This window comes from Vigna umbellata, chromosome 4 (assembly GCF_029865625.1).
Source record: "Vigna umbellata cultivar VRB3 chromosome 4, Vumbellata_1.0, whole genome shotgun sequence".
Taxonomy (NCBI): domain Eukaryota; kingdom Viridiplantae; phylum Streptophyta; class Magnoliopsida; order Fabales; family Fabaceae; genus Vigna; species Vigna umbellata.
Window position 1 is genome coordinate 4,029,426 of NC_142168.1, and position 25,488 is coordinate 4,054,913.

Below are 25,488 nucleotides of genomic sequence, written 5' to 3' on the forward strand. Positions count from 1 at the left end.
TCATTTGGAGTTCGGTGGAGAAATTTAAGAACAAAACAAGTAGCAAAGGTCAGAAAAACAGAGTTGGGGAGCAATGTTCATCTAGCTCGGGAGTACAGTTGAAGTTTCTGTACAAATTACCCTTTTTTCTCTGCTAATCGATTACAAGACCCCTATAATCGATTACCAAAACAAAATGGGTATTTTGTACAGAAACTTCAACTGTACTCCCTAGCTAGATGAACATTACTCCCCATTCTCTATTTTTGTTGAATTTTTCATTTTTTGAGATGGGTGAGTGAGTTAAACGTTATTGGGTGTGCTCCCTGCACCAATAATGAGGTTAAGTCATTGATTTCTTCAAAAAAAAGTCCATTTAGGTGATTTTCTCCAACTGAGGTGAGGTGCATGATCATTGTTTGTTCGTCATCATTGACACAGGACTGATGTTGTTATAATCGATTACAGGGAGCTGGTAATCGATTACCAGTGGAAAAATCCCCTTTTGTACCAAAACTTGAGGAATGCTACCCAAACATGGCTGAAGCACTCCCCAACAGTCCTGACGATTGTGTTTTCAAGTTTTTATGGATTGATCCCCCTGTTGGCCATGGTTTAAGGTGTCCATAACAAGCAATTTCGAGTTTGGTGAGTCCTATGTGGATGGAAGACCCACGAAGGTTGTTTATAGGTTGAGAAGTGACGTTCTGCACCATTGTTTATAGGTTGTTTATACGAAAAAACAATACCTTTGGAGAAATGATGCCAACAAAACCACTCGCTAACCAAAGAGGAAGGAACAATGCACCTAAGCGACGAAGGAACAACGGTGCCAGCGGAAAAACGAGAGCTTTGGAGAAATGGCGCACAGAAAGCACTTCAATGGCGTAGAGAGAGAGAGAGAGACGACTTCCTCCAAAGACACTGGTGGACCCAAGCGACGGACGAACAACAGTGGACAAAGACACCACTTCAATGACGGAGAGAGTTTCAAAGGAAGGAACTTCAATGACGGAGATAGAGTTTTGAAGGATCTTTTGGTGAAGGGAGAGAGAAAGTTTCGAAAAGGGGAGAGAGAGTTTCGAAAAGGGGGAAAGAGAGTTTCGAAAAGGAGGAAAGAGAGTTTTGCAGGGTTTCTGAAAAGCGCCAAAAAGTTTCTAAATATTATTCCAAGAATTCCCTCCAAAACAAAATGAATCTTTAAACAAAATTTAATAAAAACAACCAATGACAGTAAGACACGTATTGTTGTTAAATTGTTGTCAAAAATCTGTTGTTGAAGAAACGTTTTCCATAGGTTTAATAGGTCACTTGTTTAAACCTGTTCGGATAGCAATGTTGAGCGTTCGGCCTTGAGTAGTATTCTTAGGTTCCAAGCGTTGCGCGTTCGTCCAAGTATTGAATTTAGTACTGGTGTTCGATGGTTTAGCGTTCGGCCTGATAGTGTAGGATTTGATAACGTTCGTCCAACAGCGTTCGGCCTGTTGATTGATAACGAACGTACGTCCAAATAGTGTTCGGCCTAGTGGTTGGAAGGTAGTGTTCGTTCAGTAACGTTCGTCCACTGTGCTCGGTGAACAGTGCTCGTCCAAATAGTATTCTGCAAATGTTTGATTTTAAATTCATTTTCTCTTGAATTGAATTACGTGCAAGGTTTGGAAAATATATACTGTGAAGTGATTTATGTGAATGTATGAGGTGTGTTGGATTTACTGTGATAAAATGGATATCTAGTGATTCGGGAGTAACAATATGATTCATGGACGTAATTCCATGATCCTCATGAGAGGATACATGGTGGTGGACGTAATTCCATGATCCTCAAGGAGAGGATACATGGTGGTGATTTAGGGTGTACAGAATGATTTCATGGTAGCTCAGTCTTGGGGGTTTTCCTGACGCTCCAATGGTCTTTCATTCTCAAGTAGAGAGGATTGATCCATGTGGTGAGGAGTAGCAGGAGGTCCTAGTCTTGGAGGCTTCCAGTATGCTCCAGGGCACGGAACGGACTAACCTCGTGAGGGTGGTAGGGTGGAACCCATTGGCAATGGCTTTGCAAAGCAGTAGAGGCCACCACGAGTGCATAACCCGCCATAGCTCGGTAATCATTCTGGTCCGGACGAGTCGGTCTATAAAGTAACAAGTCGGGGTTTAATGTAACAAGTCTTGTGATGTTAGTTTACCATGTATGAGTGACTTTTGCATATCATGTTGGATTGTATAACATGCTTTTTATATCTAGCTCACCCTTGCATTGTTTGTGTTGTGTGCTGTTTGGGTATGTTTCTTTGGCGATGATCATTGTAACATCCCAATTATATAATAACCAATATTATATAATAAAGACGTCAACATTCAAATATAGAGAACAGTCAGAATATGACGTGTAATTTAATTGTTAAATTACAATCATCCAAATAAAATGAGCGAAAATTTAAACTTGAACAGTTGAAAGGATTGATCACTACAAGTGTTCAATCAGGAAATTTCTAGGAAGACTACTCTGCAACATCAGCAACCTCTAGCTCTTGATCCAAAGGACTCTCCTCGACAGCATCTGCTCCCATCCAAGTGGATGATCATCGCCAAAGAAAGATATCCAAATTGGCACACAACACAAACAATGCAAGGGTGAGCTAGATATAAAAAGCATGTTATACATACAGCACAGTTAATTCATGCAATCATTCATAGATTCATATAAAAGAACAATTAAAGCATACTCATTGATCCATATTTCACATACTTCCATGACATGTAAACATTCATCCAAACATGGTAAACTGACATCACAAGACTTGTTACTTTATACCCCGACTTGTTCCTTTATAGACCGACTCGTCCGGACTAGAATGATTACCGAGCTATGGCGGGTCTTGCACTCGTAGTGGCTTTATGAAACTTGGGCACTCCCGCCCTGGCAGTACCGCCTTGTGAAACTTTAGGCACTACCGCCTGGTGGAACTTTAGGCACTACCGCCTGATGGAACTTTGGGCACTCCCGCCCGGCCACAATCACGAGGTTAATCCGTTATCACTCACCTTGGATCATATGGAAGCATCCAAGACTAGGACCTCCTGCTACTCCTCACCACATGTTCAATCCTCTCTACATGAGAAGAAAGACCATTGGAGATTCAGGATGACCCCCAAAACTGAGCTACCATGTAATCATTCTATACAACCCCAAAACACCACCATGTATCCTCTCCTTGAGAATCATGGAATTACGTCCATGAATCATACTGTTACTTTGAACCTTAACCCAAGCCATGAATAACCATATACTACCATATTATCACAACAAATCCAAAATATCTCATACATTCACATATTTTCACATATTTCACGTTACAGCATATATTCCAAACATTGGTACACATAATTCAATCCAAGAGCAAAGGAACTTAGAACCCGTTACCATTTGCAGACCATTGGATGGACGAACACTATTCCACCGAGCGTTATAAGCCGAACGCCACTATGCCAATTGGACGAACGCTAACAAAAACTGACCGAACGCTAACATCGAACGCCTGAACACAATTAGGCCGAACGCTAAAACCGAACGTCATATTGGATTCAACACTATTTGGCCGAACGCTATGAGATCAACAGGCCGAACGCTCACAAACCAAGGACGAATGCTCACAAAACCAAGGACGAACGCTCACAAAACCAAGGACGAACGCTCACAAAACTATTTTGGACGAACGCTCACAAAACTATCTTGGACGAACGCTGCTTATGGAGAATTCTATCTGAACATAACGTCATCAAAACCGAACGTTCGTTATGAACGATCACTAACTTAAAATAATTATTATCCAGATCGAACGCTCGCTTCCTGAACTACCAAGATAAGAACGAACATCTAAAATTACTTATTCACCAAAACGAACGAACGCCATTTCCAAGTAAATGGCCGAACACCATTTGACCGAACGTTCAAAATCTGACTTAAACCAATACCTATCGTTCAACATCAGGACGAACACCATTTGGAGGACGAACGCCTATGATCACTATTTCAACACAACGGACGTTTTAAGATTCAAGCCTGATTATACCGAATTAAGCCGAACGCTACAGTTACCAATTTACCAACGAACGCTCAAGATTGAAACCTATGCATACCAATTTAACAACGAACGCTCAAAGCCCATTGTACGAACGTTCTAAAATCACTTTACTCAATAAAGACCGAATGCTAAAATAATCAAGGCCGAACGCTATACTTACAACCTATGGACGTTCGTCTTGAGACCAAGGCCGAACGTTCAAGAACGTCCCACTAAAATACTAAGTTTAGGACGAACGCTCACGACCACCGAACAATTTGGACGAACGTCCAATTTCACTTGGACGAACGTTCAGCCATTTTGGACGAACGTTAGCTATTTGGTACGAACGTCCAATTTGAAATCAAATTGGACGAACGGCGTTTCTGCAGAATTTCTGCAAGTTTTCCAGAAAACCCAGAAACCAAGAACAACCTCAAATTTTCATCCCCTTCTTCCCATATTTGCATCATACAAAGCATATAAAATCAATCAAACAAAAGATCTAGCTCCCCTTACCTCTTGAAGACTTTCTTTGTAAAATTTGTGATCCATCTTCCTCCAAACGTGCAGATCAAGATCTCTTTGCATCCTCCACAATTCTTCACTTCCTCTCCCAGATCTTACTGCAAGGACTCCATTCTCACCAGATGCCCATCCCAGCTCCTCCTCTCAGCCCTTCCGAAGTTGGTACAGCTTCCCATGGTGTTCTTTGGACGGCTGGAAATGGAGGAAGGAAGGCTCCCTTCCTCTGGCTGCTTTCTCGCTCCCTCTCCCATGCCAAAATGAAGACACCCACTTTTCTCAGCTTCCTCCCTGCCCCTTCAATAATGCAGCCCAATAAATGAAAAAGTGGTGCCCACCATGTCCCCACCATTCCCAAAATTTACGGGTCTTACAATCATCCACTTGGATGGGAGCAGATGGCGAGGAGAATACTTTGGAAGCAGCTCTTGATGAAGACGACAGGCTGCAGTGCTGCAGCCTAGATTAGCTAGTCTTATTTCATAATTCTTAATGTTTGGAATAACTCGTGTGTATTTTAAGTTTTAAATTCTCTGTGATTTTCATGGAGAAATTCTAAATACTCTTGTTGTCAATTCCGCACTATTCTAAGGATGACTGTAATCCTTAAATTACTCTTGACTGCTTTCTTATATTATGTATGATGACGTCTTTATTATATATGCATGATGTATATTTTTGGGACGTTACATTAATGGTATCAGAGCAGTTCCTTCCTTAGAAACCTGTAGGTTGTGAGTGTGCTTCGTTTGTGATTGCGTACTCTAACCTCGTATAGGAAGTTGTATTAGTTTGAGTCAAGCTAATGGTCTTTCTCTCTGTGTGGACAGAAGATGGCACCTACGTCTCCTCATCGTTCTCCTTCGCGAGTCGATCAACTTGACTCTAATCAGATGCTGAATGCTGTACTCCAAACGTTGCAACAGCAGAATGCTGCGTTGGTTCAACAGAATACCTTTGCATTACAAAATCTTGAAGCCGCAAGGATATCGGCAGAGAACGCAAGAGTGTCTTCCGAGAACACTCAGAGGGAGTTCATGGAAATGATGACTAATGCTAGGACTCCTCCAAGTGTTTCTTCTGTTGTTATTCCTGCACAAGAGTGGAGCTTGGAGAGCTTTCTACAACATCGCCCAGCAAGATTTACTGGCAAGTGCAACCCTGATGAAGTTGATCACTGGTTCGGGGACATGGAGAGGATATTCGAAGCCAAGGGATGTCCTGATGAGAAGAAGCTAGCCTACACCCAATACTTGCTGACAGGTGAAGCTGGACATTGGTGGAACAGTGTGAAGACGATCTTGGAGAGGAACGGGACTGCTATCACTTGGGAGGTGTAATATCTGCCGGCAAGAAGGACACTATGCCAGAGACTGTCCTACTACTAGGAGGGTAGGACCACAGCCAAGCCAGGCTGGCAGATCTATTCAGAGGGGTGGGCACAGACCTCAGGCAGCAGGGAGAGTCTATGCGTTGACCGGAACTGAGGCAGCCAGCGCAGGTAATTTAATTGTCAGCAGTTGTTTGTTATTTGGAGCTTCGTGTGTGACGTTGTTTGATTCGGGGGCGACACATTCTTTTGTGTCTAAAGCTTGTGTGGAGAGGCTTGGTTTAGTTGTCAGAGAGCTTCCGTGTGATCTGGTGGTGTCTACACCAGCAGCTGGGTTAGTCAGGACATCTAATGTGTGCTTCAGGTGTCCTATTGAGGTAGAGGGCCGCAGGTTCAGAGTGAACCTTATTTGCTTACCTCTGCAGGAGTTAGAGGTAATTTTGGGAATGGATTGGTTAGCAGCCAATCGTATTCTTTTAGATTGCGGTGGTAAGAAGCTAATATTTCCCGAAGAAGATGAAGACATGTCATTATCGCTCGGTGTATTGAGGAAGGACATCTTCGAGGGTGCCAGCTGTTTCCTAATCATGTTCCATAAGGACGGGACTCCTAGTTTAAATTCTTCAGCGCTTGTGAACCAGAGTGTAGACCTTCTGGTTGTGAATGATTTCATGGATGTTTTCCCTGAAGAAGTTCCTGGTTTACCTCCTCCGCGAGAAGTAGAGTTCTCTATTGATCTGGTCTCAGGAGCAGGACCAGTATCCATAGCCCCTTATCGGATGGCTCCAGCTGAGCTGGTTGAGTTGAAGAAGCAGATTGAAGAGTTATTAGAGAAAAAGTTTATCCAGCCGAGTGCTTCGCCGTGGGGTGCGCCAGTATTACTAGTAAAGAAGAAGGATGGTAGCTCGAGGTTGTGCGTTGACTATCGACAGCTGAATAAGTTGACGATCAAGAACAAGTATCCCTTGCCAAGGATTGATGATCTGATGGATCAATTACACGGGGCTACGGTATTCTCCAAGATTGATTTGAGGTCGGGTTACCATCAAATTTTGGTGAAAGACGATGATGTGGAGAAGACAGCATTCAGATCCAGGTATGGCCACTATGAGTATGTGGTTATGCCTTTTGGTATGACTAATGCTCCAGCCATATTCATGGACTATATGAATCGAATTTTCAGACCCTTCTTGGACAAGTTCGTGGTGGTGTTTATAGATGACATACTTGTTGTCAACATCCAATTTTGTCCGGATGGACTAATAGGTTTGCTGTATTTTATTTTCATCATGAGTGTAAAATAAAAAATAAAAAAAATGAAAAATAATGAATAATAAAATAAAACAAAATAATAAAATATAAAAAAAGAACAGAGCGTTCGGCCTTTTGCTGTGCGACTGAGCCGTTCGTCCTCTTCTCTGAGCGACCGTTCGTCTTCTACTCTGCACAACCGTTCGTCCGCTACTCTGAGCGACCATTCGTCCTCCACCATGCGTAACCGTTCGTTGTTGACAATATCAAGACGCTCGTCCTTTACTGGTCTCACGTGTCCACACTTTCAGCCTCACGGACGTTCGACCTCAATTGCGTTCGGCCGCTCGGCCTCGAACCATTCGACCCCAAAGACGTTCGGTCGCTCGTCCTAAATTGTTCAGCTATTCGGTCTGTGGTTGAACGTTCGGTCTATTTGTTAGTGAACGTTCGGTCATGTTTACTTGCTATTGGACGTTCGGTCTTAATGTGGTTGAACGTTCGGTCTTGATGTTGTAGAACGTTCGGTTTTAAAGTGTTTATTGTTGAACGTTCGTGAACGTTCGGTCCTGTTTTAGCGTTCGCCCAAACAGTAATAATTTTTTTACATGGTCGTTCGTCATTACCCCATTTTCCTCTTCTACCGCTCGTCCAAGTCACTCCGCCGTATACCGTTCGTCCTGAACGCTCGTCCTGACCGATCGTCCTGATCACTCTCTCGTGTCTCCCCTCCGGCCCCAGTAATGATTCCCACAATCTGCCAACGGTCCACTTCTACCTTCTCCCACTTCACCAACCATCCAATTATGCTTCCAACTATTCCACCAACCCAATAATTTCTGCATCCTCCAATCGCAGCTACCGACACTCCTCATCCTCCAATCATAGCTACCGACACTCTCATCTCTTATTGTGCTGAAGCCTACATAATTCACACGAGGAAAGGGAGGGGGAAGAGGGCTGAGGGGCATTGGCTCCCTCTGAGCCCCTCACCCGTTACCATCTCCATCTTCATCTCATTCTTCATCCTCACAGCCATCACAACACCTCATCACCACAGCCTTGGGGGGCACTGGCTCTGTTACCAATAAGGAGTATTGGTAAATCTTGAAGAAATTTGTTTTGATGATGCTACAAGAAGTTTTAGTTGAAGAAGATATTAGAATTAGTTAAAAGCAAGTTGTAGAAATTAAATGTAGTAGGAAATTCTTGTAAACCTTGTAAAACTTGCATTTTTAACCTGCAATAATCGATTATGATTAAGCAATAATCGATTATCACAAGTCATACTTGAATAATCGATTATCACTTCATATAATCGATTATCACATTTTTGAAACCTGTAACGGACTTGAATAATCGATTATCACTTACAATAATCGATTATTCATGGCAGTTGGGAGCTGTCCTTTGGCATTCAGTGTACTTGGCTATATATTTTGATTTGGAGAAATCAGAAGGTAACGTTGTTGAACAGAAGCTCTTGTAGAATACTGTTTGTCAGAGGAAGTTCTCAGAAGCTATAGTTCAAGTTCCCTTGCTTGGTCTCGTGAACAGGAGAGGCTCGTGTGTCGTGTGTCGATAGTCGGAGCAAGCTCTCTTCGAGTTAGCAAGGTGCTCTGCCTGGTCTCGTGAATAGGAGAAGCTCGCGTTTCGTTTGTCGATATTCGGAGCGTTTCTCTTCGAGTTGGCAGAGTGTTCTTCTTTCTGTTCGTTCGTCGAAGGAAGGTTTATTTATCTGCTTTATTCACTATTTGTTGTAATCTGTGAAACCATTTTTAGTGAAAAAGGTTAATCACTATTTATAGTGATTAGCGACTGGACGTAGAATCTTTTGATTCGAACCAGGATAAAAATCCAGTGTATCAATTTTTCTACTCTCTATACTCTTTACCTTTTACGCATGTTAACTGTTTGATTAATTTTCTCTAAGAAAATTGTTTTTCTAAAACGAACCATCAAAACTTGATTTGTGACCGTAACACGCTTTCCGAATATTTTATTCCGCTGCGCAACTCTATAACGGTACCGATTGTTCCAACAGACTCCTCTCAGCCGTAACCACAGCAAACCATTTCCTTTTCACTCCCAACTCCACGGCCAAACACCAAACCAGGATTCACCACACATACTCCTATCCCATTCACTCCACAGAATCATCTCCGCATCACACAACACTCAATCCTCCTCCATTCTCTGTCAACAGGGCCAACACCCATCATCATTTTATCCAGACCTCACGGCCACCACACAATCTTCAATCACCATCCTTCCACCCAACTTCCACTTCATCTCCCCAACATCAAAACTTGAAAATTCAATTCTCCACCCCTCACAATACTCACTTGTATTCACTGGAAATCATCAAGAACCACTCGGACAAACCCATCACCGAAAGCATCACCATTTTGTCTACATTGTAACCCAATCAAAACAATCAAGCACAGAAGCAGAAAATAGATAGAAGAGAGGGAGAGAGACCAAAAGCAACTCGCGGCGGTCTGCTTGGAGGAGGCGGCGGCCAGTTAGGCAGACGCGGCACAGAGACATCGGAGACGAACCCCTCCCTAGGTGGTCGGCGTACTGGCGGCGGCTTGGGCCGCAGCTGGCGGCAGCCGTTTCTGGCTGAGACAGTGGCGCGCGTGCGTGACGGGGTGGAGATACCTCCGTTGGCTACTTTGGAAGAAGACTCTAGGTCTCTGTTTTGAGTTGAGATTGTGGAATGAAGGAGACCCCAAGGAATGTTGGCTGAAGAATGGAAAGGCCTTGGGCCTCTTCTTTTTTATTTCTTTCCGACCCAACTCTCTCTAATAAATCAAAACAAAATAATGATACTAAAACATTTTCCTCCTTCACGCACCCCCTGTTTTCTCACCCGCGCACCCCCGCATCCATTCCCTGGACTCAGACCCATCCAAACCCTTAAACAAAAAAAAAATAACTTTATCTGCACCCACGGTTTCATGTTTCACACCCCGTTTTTGTTTGGGCTTAAGCCCATTATGTGCAAACAAAATAAAAAAAAAAAAGAAAAAGGAAAGGGGAATTGGATCTGACACACGTTTCAGGATGCCCTTCTGTTTTCATTTTTACACCCCTGACAGACAAAGGAGCTTCAAATCTACTCTCTGCACTCCGGGTTTTTATCTCTGCACCCCCTATTCTTGTTGGTTTGTTTCTCTCGCTTTGTTCTTAAATTTTTATTTCTTTATGTAGCCCTTTGTGTTATAACTCCACTCTTGTATATTGCATCTTATATTTTGTTGGGTTTGTTCATAAAAAATATAAACAAAAAATAAAATAAAACAAACAAAGCCGTGTGAGTGCTCGTGCGATCGTACGCATCAGCCTAGTGCTCATTACGCAAACAATAAGAGAAAAAAGTCGTGTGAGTGCTCGTGCGATCGTACGCATCAGCCTAGTGCTCATTACGCAAAAATTTAAATATTACATCAAAAAATACCAAAAAAATATAAAATCTTCAAAAACCAAAAACATCCACATTTTCAAACAACAAACAATCTTTCTGGCCAGAACTACGTGATCCTTGATTCTCCATCAAAAGTGGAGATACGTAGGAGCAAGGCTAGTCCTTGTCAGGTTCATTTCCCCAAAAATCCAAATTTATCCATAATCAATCAAACAAATCTTTCAAACAATTTTCAAACAAATTTTCAAGCAGTTTTCTACAAGAACTACGTAACCCTGATTTCTCATTCTGAATGAGAATACGTAGGAGCAAGGTCAATCTTTGTCGAGCACAAAAAACTAAAAAATATTTTGTTTCTTTAGAATTTTTATTTTAGGGGATAGTTAAACATTTTGAAAACCACATCACATTCGCACATTTAGTTAAAGGTACTGCCCTAGGGCAGGCGTTGTAGGGTGCTAATACCTTCCCTACACGTAACCGACTCCCGAATTTAGAATCTCATTTTCGCAGACTATGCCTTATCATTTTATGGTTTTTCCGTAGTTTTCCAGAATAAACTATGGTGGCGACTCCCAAAAAATCTTTTTTTCAAACCCCTGCGTTTTCTTTTTCGGATCGTTGTCCCGTCGCGATTCCGGTTGCGACACTTGTCTATTCTAAAACTCGGGAAGAACATGAAGATCACCTTAGGGCAGTGCTTGAAGTGCTGAGGGAAAGAAGATTGTATGCCAAGCTATCCAAGTGTGAGTTTTGGATGGAAGAGGTTCCTTTTCTTGGGCATGTGATTTCAGTTGGAGGAATTGCTGTCGATCCCGCTAAGGTGCAAGCAGTACTTCAGTGGGAGAGACCTAAGACTGTTACAGAAATCAGGAGCTTTGTGGGTCTAGCGGGCTACTATCGTCGTTTTATTGAGAGCTTTTCCCGGATTGTGGCGCCGTTAACAAAACTGACTAGGAAGGATCAACCTTTTGTTTGGACAGACTATTGTGAGACTAGCTTCCAAGAGCTAAAGAACAGATTGACTAGTGCACCAGTTTTGGTTATCCCTGACACAGATAAACCTTTTGAGGTTTTTTTTGATGCCTCTCATCAGGGATTAGGGTGCGTACTGATGCAGGAGAAGAAGGTAGTGGCATATGCATCAAGACAACTCAAGGTTCATGAGAAGAATTATCCCACTCATGACTTGGAGTTGGCACCTGTGGTATTTGCTTTGAAGATTTGGAGACACTATCTGTATGGCGCGCAATTTCAGGTGTTCAGTGATCATAAGAGCCTGAAATACCTCTTTGATCAGAAGGAGCTTAATATGAGGCAAAGGCGATGGATGGAGTTTCTTAAAGATTTTGAATTTGATCTCCTTTATCACCCTGGGAAGGCTAATGTGGTGGCAGATGCATTGAGCAGGAAGTCAGTGCATATTTCAGCCTTAATGGTCAGAGAGTTAGAGTTGGTAGAAAGCTTCAGAGATTTGAGGTTGCAGGTAGAATTTGAAGCTGACAGCATCAGATGCAGTAATTTGGTGGTGTCCAATGACTTGTTGAAGCGTGTTAAAGAAGAGCAGTCGAAGGATGTTGAGCTCCAAACGTCATCCAGTTTGATTGGGACTGAGCAGGGAAAGGATTTTGCCTTGGGGGCTGATGGTATCTTAAGGTTCAAAGGCAGAGTCTGTATCCCTAGCAATTCAGAAATGAAGAGGTTAATCCTTGAGGAAGGTCATAAAAGCCGTTTTAGCATGCATCCTGGCATGACTAAAATGTATCAAGACCTCAAGGAGTCTTTTTGGTGGTCCGGTATGAAAAGAGATGTAGCTCAGTTTGTTGTCTCTTGTTTAACTTGTCAGAAAGCTAAAATAGAGCATCAGAGACCAGGAGGTTTGTTGCAGCCATTGGAAATTCCAGAATGGAAATGGGATAGCATCGCTATGGACTTTGTTACCCATTTGCCACGCACTGTTCGAAGACATGATGCAATATGGGTAATAGTGGACCGATTGACCAAGAGTGCCCACTTCTTGGCGATCGATTTGAGAATGTCTATGGCAAAGTTGGCGCAACTGTATGTTAAGGAAATGGTGAGGTTACATGGGGTACCTTCGAGTATTGTATCAGATAGAGACCCAAGGTTCACATCCAGGTTTTGGCAAACTCTTCAGAGTGAGATGGGAAGCAGACTTCAGATGAGCTCGGCTTATCATCCCCAAACGGATGGACAGTCTGAGCGGACAATCCAATCGCTTGAAGATTTGTTGCGGACTTGCATTTTGGATCACCTAGGGGTATGGGATGAGATATTGCCATTAGCTGAGTTCACTTACAACAACAGCTATCAGACTAGTATCGGCATGGCACCGTTTGAAGCGTTGTATGGGAGGCGCTGTAGAACACCTCTTTGTTGGTTTCAGGATGGAGAAGCAGTTTTGACGGGACCAGAAATAGTTCAGCAGACTACAGAGAAGGTGAAGCTTATACAAGAAAGGATGCGGGCGTCTCAGAATAGACAGAAGTCCTATGCTGATCGGAGGCGCAAGCCGTTAGAATTTGCAGTTGGGGATCATGTGTTCCTACGAGTGACTCCTACTACCAGTGTAGGAAGAGCCATTCGTGCTAGGAAACTATCTCCTAGATATCTTGGTCCTTACCAGATTCTACGACGTGTAGGACCCGTAGCTTATGAGATAACCATGCCACCTCGGTTGGCAAACTTGCATCCAGTGTTCCATGTATCTCAACTGAGAAAATACATGTCTGATCCTTCTCATGTGCTTGAAGTTGACGATGTGCAAGTCAGAGAAGATTTGTCAATTGAAGTGCAACCAATAAAGATTGAGGAGAGTCAAAACAAACAACTTAGAGGAAGAACTGTCAGACTTGTCAAAGTTATCTGGAACAGTGGAACGGGCGACTCTACCTGGGAGTTAGAGGACGAGATGAGAGAAACCTACCCACACTTGTTCTGATAAAGCCTAATTTTCGAGGACGAAAACTTTTGTTGTTGGGGAGAATGTAAAGACCGCACGTCCCACTTTCTTTTGAAAGTGGGAGGGGCGGCTACCTAACAGAGAAGTGGTGGGGAAGGGAGGCACGTTCCTGGAAGTGGAAGGGGGCGGCTGCACGATGGAAGTGGGCGGCTGGCTGCACGTTCGTGTAGTGGTGGGGGGCGCTTCAAGTAGCAACAGCAGCTGGTGGATGGTGGGGTCTTCCCACTTTGAAAGTGCTCCAGCCACCAAAGACACCATCATCTCCTTTGTTGGTGGGCATAGCACTGAGGAGTGGCTATGGGGAGCACCATTTCTTCCTTCTTAAAGGTAGAAATCGTGGATTGAAGGGGTTGGATGTTGCATCTGGAGAAGGGAGAGGCTTGCTGCAATTTCGGGAAAAGAAGAATTGGAGTTTTGCTGCAAAAATCTGAAGAGTGAGAGGAGAGCTCTGGAATTTCAAGGAGACCTTGGGAGAGAGATTCAAGATTCAAGGAGGTCTTCAAGAGGTAAGGGGAGCTAGATCCTTTTTTCTGGATTTTATGAACCATGTATGTGTGTACTGAAATCTATAATATAGTGTCGTTGATGAACAAATTTCGTACTTAGAGTGACTTTGTTGTGTATGAATCTGTATGAGTGATGGTAGAATATTGTTGTTGAAGCAAATCTGAGAAGAAGGGGATGAAAATGGGGTTTCTGGTTTCTCTCCGGAAATCTGGTGCGATTCTGCAGAATTCTGTAGATCGCGCGTTCGTCCAATTTGGTGAGCCAAATTGGACGTTCGTCCAAATGGCTCGACCAATTAGTGGTCGGCCAAAATAGCATGAGCGTTCGGTTTTGTGTTAACGAGCGTTCGTTCGTTTACAGTGATATATTAGACGTTCGTCCCAACTGTATACAGGAATTAGTAATTTTAGGCGTTCGTCCCTAAATTGATATTTACGTGATCTTGAGCGTTCGGTATTTGGTAATAGAAATTGCAGTCGTTCGTCCTTAACGGATTCTTAAGTTTAATCTTGATCGTTCAACCTTAAGTTGATACTATTAAGTCTGGATCTCTAAACGTTCGGTTTCGGTGTATTAGTCAGCGTTCGGCCTTGGTTAATTGTGATTGTGAGCGTTCGGCCGTTAGTTGGTATTCTTAGGATTGGATTTTGATCGTTCAGTCATAGTTTAATTCTCATTGTGAGCGTTCGGTTTTGGTTTAATTCTGATTGTGAGCGTTCGGTCTTTCCTTGATTCTAATTGTGAGCGTTCGGTCTTGGCTTGATAGTTTTAAGTTTTGGAATTTTGAGCGTTCGGTCTTATTCTGTTGAACGTTCGGTTTTGATAAGGTATTCTCGCTTCTGAGCGTTCGATTTTAATTTGGATTCCTTAGTTTGGATCATAAGCGTTCGTTCATGGATATTTGTGATTGTGAGCGTTCGGCCATAATTGGATATTATAATTTGAAATCTTTAACGATCGGCCTTATAATATTAGTGAGTTTGAGCGATCGTTCTTAACATTGTATTTTCGGATAGCAATGTTGAGCGTTCGGCCTTGAGTAGTATTCTTAGGTTCCAAGCGTTGCGCGTTCGTCCAAGTGTTGAATTTAGTATTGGTGTTCGATGGTTTAGCGTTCGGCCTGATAGTGTAGGATTTGATAACGTTCGTCCAACAGCGTTCGGCCCGGTGATTGATAACGAACGTACGTCCAAATAGTGTTCGGCCTAGTGGTTGGAAGGTAGTGTTCGTTCAGTAACGTTCGTCCACTGTGCTCGGTGAACAGTGCTCGTCCAAATAGTATTCTGCAAATGTTGGATTTTAAATTCATTTTCTCTTGAATTGAATTACGTGCAAGGTTTGGAAAATATATACTGTGAAGTGATTTATGTGAATGTATGAGGTGTGTTGGATTTACTGTGATAAAATGGATATCTGGTGATTCGGGAGTAACAATATGATTCAGGGACGTAATTCCATGATCCTCATGAGAGGATACATGGTGGTGGAAGTAATTCCATGATCCTCAAGGAGAGGATATATGGTGGTGATTTGGGGTGTACAGAATGATTTCATGGTAGCTCATTCTTGAGGGTTTTCCTGACGCTCCAATGGTCTTTCATTCTCAAGTAGAGAGGATTGATCCATGTGGTGAGGAGTAGCAGGAGGTCCTAGTCTTGGAGGCTTCCAGTATGCTCTAGGGCGCGAAACGGACTAACCTCGTGAGGGTGGTAGGGTGGAACCCATTGGCAATGGCTTTGCAAAGCAGTAGAGGCCACCACGAGTGCATAACCCGCCATAGCTCGGTAATCATTCTGGTCCGGACGAGTCGGTCTATAAAGTAACAAGTCGGGGTTTAATGTAACAAGTCTTGTGATGTTAGTTTACCATGTATGAGTGACTTTTGCATATCATGTTGGATTGTATAACATGTTTTTTATATCTAGCTCACCCTTGCATTGTTTGTGTTGTGTGTTGTTTGGGTATGTTTCTTTGGCGATGATCATCCACTTGGATGGGAGCAGATGGCGAGGAGAATACTTTGGAAGCAGCTCTTGATGAAGACGGCAGTGCTGCAGCCTAGATTAGCTAGTCTTATTTCATAATTCTTAATGTTTGGAATAACTCGTGTGTATTTTAAGTTTTAAATTCTCTGTGATTTTCATGGAGAAATTCTAAATACTCTTGTTGTCAATTCCGCACTATTCTAAGGATGACTGTAATCCTTAAATTACTCTTGACTGCTTTCTTATATTATGTATGATGACTCTTTATTATATATGCATGATGTATATTTTTGGGACGTTACAGTTAGTATTATAATATATTTTTTAATGAAGTCTGGTATTAGTTGAAAACAAACTCAACCACCAAAATACTTTCCTTTACCATAGAAATAATCCTAAAATTCTCTTGATCATTAACTTTCAGGTTAACTTTTTCTGTGATGTATTTGAAGACTAGTTATCGCAACTCATTAATGTCTTTGGACTATTGAGGTTAGGCCAGGAAAGAGAATGGCCTTGTCGTTGTTTATAATGTAATCCACCAAACATTTTACCTAGAACCAAATTCAGCATTATAATTTAAAATATGTTGATTATTGATTGCATCAACAATGTTATGGTTATTGAAGTAATATAAAATCTTTGTTTTGTAATTATTCTTTCAATAAATTTGTAAAACAAAATATAACTTTCAATCCTTAAATCACAATGTACGAAAATAATTTTTTTAATATTAAAAATATGTAAATATATTGGAATTTGATTTAAAACTATTTTAACTTCATTTTAATCATCACTTTTTTTATTTTAAAAGTTCACATTTTAAACCAAAAGGCTGAATACAGCCACAAATCCTTTTCCTTTTCCTGTGATCTTCTATTTTCTTTTCTTTTACCAATATTAAAATGAATCTTTCCTTTTCCTATGATCTTCTATTTTCTTTTCTTTTACCAATATTAAAATGAATCTTGGGCCGAAACGGTTCAGTGCAGCTAATATTTTTTTTTTAATAGGTTCGGAAGTTCCTGTATTTACAGATTCGTTTTAATTGAATCTTTTAATTTTAGAAATGATCAACTGAATCCCTAATTTAACATAATTAAATAATAATACCTTTTCTTTTAAATACAATGGCGTTAATTTTTTAAACAGGACACATGCTCACGTATCATTTTATTTGCAGGTGGCAGAGTCTCACCTGAATACATCGACCTCTATGAAGGATATATGAAGGATGTATGAAGGGTGAGGATGACGGGTGAGTTACCGCCCTTTCTATATCACTCACTCTTGCTTCTGTATCTGATTTTCTCCGACAACCAAATCTATGGCTTCCGATTCTTCTCCGAATTTCAACAACGGTTCGTGCCGCTCCTCTCTCTGTCTCTTCTTTCGGTTTTCATTTTCCGAATTTTCTGATTTGTTAATTTATTCAAACCTCCTTTCTGATAGGTCCTTCTTCCCCCGACGACTCCCTTTCCAGCCCCATCAGCAACACCTTCTCTTCTCCGGGAAGTAGGCGCCGCCGCCGCCGCTCCTCCACTCCCTCCGCATTCGCCACTCCGTCGGAGCGCTGATCTCGATTCGCCTCCTCCGAAGCCACCCCAACCGCGCCGCGCTCCCGCTAAGGCGTCGGCGGAGGTGGGCGCGTTCCCGTCACACCTACATCCACAACATATGACGCGGCGGCCTCGTCTGACGGCGGCGATGGCTACGACATGGACGACGCCAGGCCCACCTTTGTGTGGGGCACTAACATAAGGGTGGAAGACGTGAACGATGCTATTCACAGGTTTTTGAGGGACTTTAGGGAAGTGTCTTCGTCGCAGGGCGAGGATGACAGGTTGAACTTGCACACCGAAGGGAAGTATGAGAAATTAGGGATGACGGGTTTAACCGCCTATGCCCTCTACATCAACCTCCTCAACCGCCACGCCTTCTCCTTCTCGTCCAGGAATGGATATATGAAGGATGTACTGAAAGAACAAACCTTGTCCCAGGAAGCTTTAGGATCAAACAATTTGGCAAATTTTGAAGGCGAGAAGTGACCATCCTATTTTTAAACCTATTTTTATTGTGGGAATTTCAATTTCTTTTTTTGTGTGCTCTGTCTCAGTATATTAAAAAGAAAGAAAATGGTCAGTGTTTCCGTGCTAAAAGAAAAAAGAAAGAGAAATTGAAAGATAAGCCCGGGATTGCGGTGACAAATCCATTTTGCACACCTCATTGGAAGAAATACCGAACATCTACGCATGCCCTTATAATAGTATGCTGAAGTGATGTGATGCCTCTGTGTTGTGTGTTCTGTGTTTGAGACAAAAGTGTTTTTTTTTTGTTTTTTCTATTGGTTTACATCTTGAGATGGATTCATCCATCACCTTCGATTGTGTTGTGCTGTGTGTTGTGTATGTGACTCTTGATTCTGTCCACCACAGTCCAAAGAAAAAGTAGCTTTCAACCCTGTACTGGAATGGTGTATATTTTATTCTGGTTTTAAATCTTGTACACAAAATTAATGTAGTTTAATTGTCATTAAAAAATGTTTAAATTTTTTAACGGTTTGTACATGTGTACATTTACTTTTCGTATCTCCACGTCCAAGAACTAGATCTCTTCAGCAGCCAACAGACACAGAATTTACAAGACCGGTTTTTGCTCCTTATCTTAAGCTTCTGTAAAAGTTTTATCTCGCCTTCACACAACATTGCCACCTACCATTTGCTGTAGTTTTTTTGGTTTTTCAAATCTTGGGGTTGTTGAAAGTTCTGAACTTTCTTGATTCAATTGCAAGTATGGTCTTGAATGCATACTTCTAAGAAAAGGGTACCTTTCAACTTTTTGAACGCTTCTTCTTCGTCATGTATGTATCTATGTACTTGATGAGCATGTGCTGCCTCGTGTCATTGGATGTGTGAATTTTCTTAACTCATTTCACAGAGGTCATGCATTATTCTGGCTCCTACTGCTGCTTCTCTCTGCATCCAAGACCTGGTGTCGGTTTAGACTTAGAATTCCTGATTCCGGATTGTTGAAGTAAGTAAACTTATTACCAGTGTTTGGTTAATGGGAGATTTATTATTCAGTATTCTCTTGAGATTTATTAGTGTTTGGTTTTTCTTCCTTAATTTGAATTTTCCTGAAGAAATTATGGTTATTGTATTCTGCTTATATTAAAGAAAATTTTAATTTTATTACAGCTGTAATATATGTATGTGTGTATGTATATGTATGTATGCGTGCGTGATTTATTTATTTACTGATAGTTATTATGTTTTTTCAGTGTTTAATTGTCTTTTTCTGCTGTGAATCTGACAAGTTTTAAGGACATGTTTGGATGTGTACCAGGTAGATTGGTATTCAATTGCTAAATGTTCAGTGTAATGTTTCTGCTCTTGGCTTTCTGGAGTTTTCGTGGAATTCTATCACACATTCCAGATTCTTGTTTAAATAGGTTTATTGTTCCGTAGATCTGAATCATACCAGTGAGAAGAAATTTTGAGTGAAATTGGGTGTTGGGATTTTGGATTTAACTGACGAGGAGGCTAATTCACGTGTTTGTTACGGTATAGGTGTGAGGTGGAGACCCCTTCAATCCTCTGGCATTTGCATGTTCCGAATTTGAGAAGCTTAATAGGATTTTGCTGAAGAAATTTAGGATCTGCAGTAATTTGAATGGGGCATTCTGCAGCCGTATGGGACTATAGAGCAGCAACTGAAATTACAAAGGACTGGAATGGAATTGATCAAGTTCTGCTTCGGACCCTAAGGGGTTCTTCGGCACGGGTGAGAAATTGTTCATTGCAAAACTGGTGTCGGTTTTAACATTTGGTAAAGTTATGATTTTAAAATTTACTATGACATCCAATGCAAATTCTTGATGTGGATAACTTGGTCTGTAAAGATATTTGTAGTTTGAGTAATTTAATTACTACGATTACTTAGATTAACTGTTTTTTCTCGAAATTAGGTAAGCTTACATGGGGCGCAGGTCACTTCATGGCGGAATGAGCACGGGGAAGAACTTCTATTCACAAGCAGCAAGGTATGTCTTTCAATTTTGATTGAAAATCAATTTGTACATTTTAAATTATATGAATTTTGTTAGTTGTCAGCGCTGATAAGGAAAACATGTCAATATTTCATAATCTTGCTTTCTGAAAATTTTCATTTTGGGATAATCTGCATTATATTGCAACTGGCATGTGAAGGGCATTGGCCCAAATAATCAATAAATTTAAGAAGAGTTTGGATTTTGATGAATCATAGTATTCTATGCTGTCCATCAATCACATCGATGCAAGAGAAAAACAGGGAAGAATGGTGCATTGTAGTGCTTTTGTCCTTTGGAACCACTGGGGTTGAATACTGGTATAATGAAAAACTTTGACGGCAAAACCAACTTCTTAACTGATGCTTTTGTAGGAACACAGAACTTTAATCAATTATACTTTTTAAAGAGGCAAGTAGTAATAACTAACTGTTTTGTTTCCTTTTCCATTATCTGTAGGCAATTTTCAAGGCTCCAAAAGCAATTCGAGGAGGAATTCCCATGTGTTTTCCACAGGCAAGCTTATTCCTTTTTACGTTCATTTTATATAACTTGTAACATGCATACTTACATATCTTGAGCTGAATTTGTTTCACAGTTTGGAAACTGTGGATCGCTGGAGCAGCATGGTTTTGCAAGAAATAGAATGTGGGCAATTGATGAAAACCCTCCTCCTCTTCCTGGGAATGACTCCAGTGGGAAATCCTTCATTGACCTGGTGCTAAAATCATCTGAAGAAGATATGAAGTGCTGGCCACACAGGTATGAATAGCATGATGTGACAGTATAACAGGGATATCCACTCTCCATGTGTTTGATAATTTGAATCTGGCATATATGCACTCGATATTACTTTTTCCTGTGTTTGGCAGTAAATTTCAAGCAGTAGTAATCTAACGATTGTTTAATAATTGTACCAGTTTTGAATTCCGTCTTCGGGTGTCTCTTGCAGCAGATGGGGACCTGACTTTGATATCTAGAGTCAGGAATATAAATGGCAAGCCATTTAGTTTCTCATTCGCGGATCACACATACTTATTGGTTTCTGACATTAGGTATGGATAATTCTTTGTTGTACTTGGTCTGCATTCCCTTTTCTGAGTGTGTGGGATGATGTCCAACCATCATTTTTCTTTTCCATAGTAAATTGATTGCTGAACACTTGATCGGAGTTTTATTAGCACTAATGGTACTTCCTTGTTCAATATTTATAGTAGACAAATATATTTGGTTTTTGTTCTGAAACGTGTAGTTTCTGCATTTGCTGAATGCTTTAAATTGTGGGATTTTAACATTCAAGCAGATCTTAGAGGACTGTTTCTCTTCTTTAGAAACTAATAACAACTTACACTCTAATCATTTGAAACTAGCATGGATACTCTATATATTAGGTGGATTCTTCTCCGAATACTGGAATTATGAGTTTTATTCATGTCAGTTATCGGGAAATATGTAAACAAGTGATCAGTCGTAATGAAAGTACAAAGTTCTTACACAGCCTATAGAATTTGTAAGCATTTGAAGCAAACTACTGTTTGCAATGCTTGTTACCTATATAGATTCTTGTTTACATATTTTTACTTGAACTACCTCTCTTTTGATTGTTTTAGAACAGGAAATTTTATTTTAAGATTGACAATCATTATTAACGTCACATTAACAATTTTGTTAGTGAGATAAGGATTGAAGGTCTGGAGACACTGGACTACCTAGACAACCTTTTCAAAAAAGAACGATTTACTGAACAAGGAGATGCAATAACATTTGAATCTGAGGTAAACCCTTCTAGGTTATATTGATGTTAACAAAATGTAGACATTTATAGTTCCATGCTGCAATTTAAGCTATTACTTCAGGTTGAGATAAATAGAGCACTATATTCCTGGCCTATGCTGCAGTTTTGTCAATCACACACAGTATCCACTACTAAAGTCTTTTGGTTTTGACACAATGAAGGCTAATGAAGATGTTTTTAATATCCATACTTCCTTCATGGCAGGCGGATCGAGTTTATCTTAGCTCTCCAAACATAATTGCAGTGCTAGATCATGAGAAGAAGCGAACATTTGTTATAAGGAAGGAAGGTCTCCCTGATGTTGGTAAGCTCTAAGTAGCAAATTTTTTCCACAAACAAAATACAAACGTAGATAAGGTTTCGAGTTGTAGAAAATATAAAATCAGTCCTTTTCATCTTAACTTTTATGGTGTGTTCAGCTGTGTGGAATCCATGGGAAAAGAAATCAAAATCCATGGTAGATTTTGGTGATGAAGAGTACAAACAGATGCTTTGTGTTGACGGGGCGGTGATAGAGAAACCGGTGAGCTTGAAGCCGGGAGAGGAATGGACCGGTCGGCTGCAGCTATCAGTTGTGCCATCAAGTTTTTGCAGTGACCGTCTTGGTCTTGACAGAAGTGGTCTTTGAGGAATTGTACAAAATGGGTCTGAGTTAATGCTGCTACTACATCCAGCAATGTAGCAGCATCTAGTTGTAGAAATAGTGCTGTTCAGTAGGAGTGTCAGGTTTTATGTTGTTATGATCTTAGGCTAGAAATAGTGCTTTATAGAGGCCTATGTTTTTTGTGAGAATGGCTTTCAAGTGTTACCAGGTCATTAGTCAGTTGGTTCCTTCCGTTCTGCTATGGATGCTCCTTCTTTAAGCATTAGATTTGTTGAGTTGGTGCCGAGTTTATTCTCTCCATGGATTTGATGATATGTTCCACGGCATGGATAATTTAGCTTTGGTGTTCCAATTTGCTTATATTGGATGGTTACGGCTATGATCTGCCTCTTGTAACATCCCAAAATACAGTAATCACTATAATTCAGAATTTATCACAATTAACAGTAACAGTAAACAGTCTTTGCGTAATTAACAGCTGCTCCAAAAGAAAACAGCACTTATATAAATAAACAGTACTGTACAGTAACTTACAGTAGAGTTTACAGTGTTCAGAATTTCAGCAAAAATACAAAAACAGATCTGCAAGAACAAAAATCTGCAGAATTATATACAGGCTGCCAGAATACAGCCCACCCAAAATTAACTACTGCTGCTACTACGGAACTAATCCCTACTGCTCCAATTTTACTTCAACATCCACAAGGTTGGCATCCTCCAAATTTTCTTCTTCCAGCACTTGCTCAAGGGATGCACCACCCTCTGCTCACATCCACAACGGATGATCATTGCATTTTGACAAGACGGATTATACATGGACAGTAGACAACACAAAGGAAATGCAAGGGTAAGCTTATAATATTTAATTTATAAAATCAACACATACAGTTACATATCAATCCACACATTCAACATGTAAGCTCATCAATTAACAATCATATAGATACGTATAAACGACAGACCGTCCGGACTGTATGAACCGTGTAGCTACAGGCGTCCTTGCACCCGAGTGGTGTGGTAACTGTATTACACTCGACAGCTGCCACTCGAGGTTAACTCTATCCAAAGTACCCCTAAGGAATAGAGCCTCCTGCCATTCCCACGCATGACTACTCCCTTCTACGTGAAGATGAGTATCACGGAATATCAGGATGGACCAAGCCAGCATTAGCATGCCCACAGTCATACTTTACAAAACTCAATAATCAATCATATCAGAAACGTTCCTCCTTGGAACGCTAATAAAAATCCGTTTCCAATGATTCATTCCATATATCATTCACTATATTAAACAGTTCACTGAATTCACATTTCCATTCTGTATTCCACTCTCTTAATTTCACGAATCATTCATCACTTAATCAATAGGAACTAACATGTTACAGTACTCCTACATCCTCGTTTCTGAACAAAAGAAACGAACCATTTATTCATTCAATACACTTCAAAACTTAATAATTTGAAAATACTGATCTTTAAAAGATATGGATGATACTTAGAAAGATTTTAAGGGTGGAGAATCCAGATAGAAACCAAAGGATAAAATCAGTAATAAATGTTTAGATAAACAATCAATATAATTGATTTCAGAAAACAGTACTGCCAGTCAAGGAACGAACGTTAATTAACAATTTTGAAGAACTCCAGTTACGTTCGCTCAGAATTCAATGGTAAGGACGAGCGTTCAATTATAAAACCGAACCCTGCTTTGGACGAACGCCAGGTAGATGACCGAGCACAATCAGAACGAACGCTGGTAAAACCCAAGCGTTATCTAGGACGAACGTTTCGATAGAGGACCGAACGCCAACTTGGACGAACGTTCAGTATAAGGACGAACGCTCTCTAGAACGAACGTTCGACATAAGGTCGAACCACCATAAGGATTAACGCTCGACATGAGGCCGAACGTCATTGAGGACGAACGCTCGACTTAAGGCCGAACGTTACTTATTCATAAAGTTTTTAAATGTGTAAATACAGTTGAGCCAGACACGCTCATACCTTCAATTTGGGGGACGCTCGTTCTTCGAGCAGAATTCCTTCCAAATGAAGGAATTCCCATCTAAGTTATTCTAATGAAACCCGAACGTTCTATGACCGTACAGGGACGAGCGTCACTTAGCAACAGAGAATGATTAGAAATTCAGAGTTTTCGCACTTAGCAGAAATTTTTCCAGATTTCCATTTTTCAACTTTATACTTTCATTTCCCGATTTAATTCCCTTCAGACACCATCATCATGCAAATTTCAACATTTAAATCATTCCAACCACACAATAACCATTCTCCATTCATCCATAATCAATTCAATCATGCATTTAAATCAAATTCATCATCAAATAAAATTCATATAAGCCGTATCAGTTCATGACAGATCCATCCAAACCAGAATACATATCAGATATCAGTAAACTTTCTAAATACTCAAACATCATGCTTTTCTTATATGAATCTCAGATCATAAATCAAACAGTATAAATTAAACATATAAGCTTCCCTTACCCGGATTGGAATTCAAGTTTGTCCTAGATGTGAAATTGCTTCGTTCAACAAGCTTTTCCTTATACTCTTGACTCTTCCAAACTAAAATCTAATCAAATTTTACAGAACACTCAGTATACCAGTTTGCATGCAACTAAAAATCCTATTTTCCAGAAACCTAAAGGATGAACTTCAGCTAAGAGACTTACCAGGTTGGATGAAATTTCTATTCGGTCCAAGATGAAAATCAAGGCTGGACGAACTATCCTATGGTTTCAGAAAACTGATTGTAGTTGAAGGAAGTGAGTAATGGTAGAAGGAAGATGAAGGTTCTTTAGTGAGAAGTTAGAGGAGATGAAAGGTTTGGTTTTCTGAGGAAGATGAAGTGTGCGTGTGAGTGAGAGAGTTTCTCAAAACTCAGAATTTTGAGTGGATTCCACGTCAAACAGACTAGCGTCTCCCAGTCTGCCACCTGCACACCAAACTCTGATTTTGGAATTCTCTCC

At 40.8% G+C, this 25,488-nt stretch overlaps 2 protein-coding genes across 5 annotated transcripts; both read left to right on the forward strand.

The window, feature by feature from the left end:
- Positions 1 to 12,900: 12,900 nt before the first annotated feature.
- LOC148199051 (uncharacterized) lies at positions 12,901 to 13,990 on the forward strand. Its single transcript, XM_088112061.1, is given in 2 exon segments — positions 12,901 to 13,616; positions 13,730 to 13,990. Coding segments are annotated over 2 exon segments (954 nt in total). The 5' UTR covers positions 12,901 to 12,923.
- A 3,229-nt stretch (positions 13,991 to 17,219) lies between these two features.
- LOC148199052 (putative glucose-6-phosphate 1-epimerase) lies at positions 17,220 to 22,858 on the forward strand. Of its 4 annotated transcripts, none has more exons than XM_088114601.1 (10): positions 17,220 to 17,412; positions 17,504 to 19,084; positions 19,332 to 19,834; positions 20,019 to 20,093; positions 20,559 to 20,615; positions 20,698 to 20,861; positions 21,020 to 21,154; positions 21,772 to 21,874; positions 22,099 to 22,198; positions 22,314 to 22,858. In XM_088114601.1, exons 3-10 carry the CDS (start codon positions 19,724 to 19,726, stop codon positions 22,520 to 22,522), a joined length of 954 nt encoding a protein of 317 aa, XP_087970727.1. In that variant the 5' UTR covers positions 17,220 to 17,412; positions 17,504 to 19,084; positions 19,332 to 19,723; the 3' UTR covers positions 22,523 to 22,858. The 4 variants fall into 4 exon arrangements, with proteins under 4 accessions (XP_087970727.1, XP_087970726.1, XP_087970728.1 ...); XM_088114600.1 differs by having other exon boundaries at positions 19,397 to 19,834; XM_088114602.1 differs by having other exon boundaries at positions 19,621 to 19,834.
- Positions 22,859 to 25,488: the final 2,630 nt, after the last annotated feature.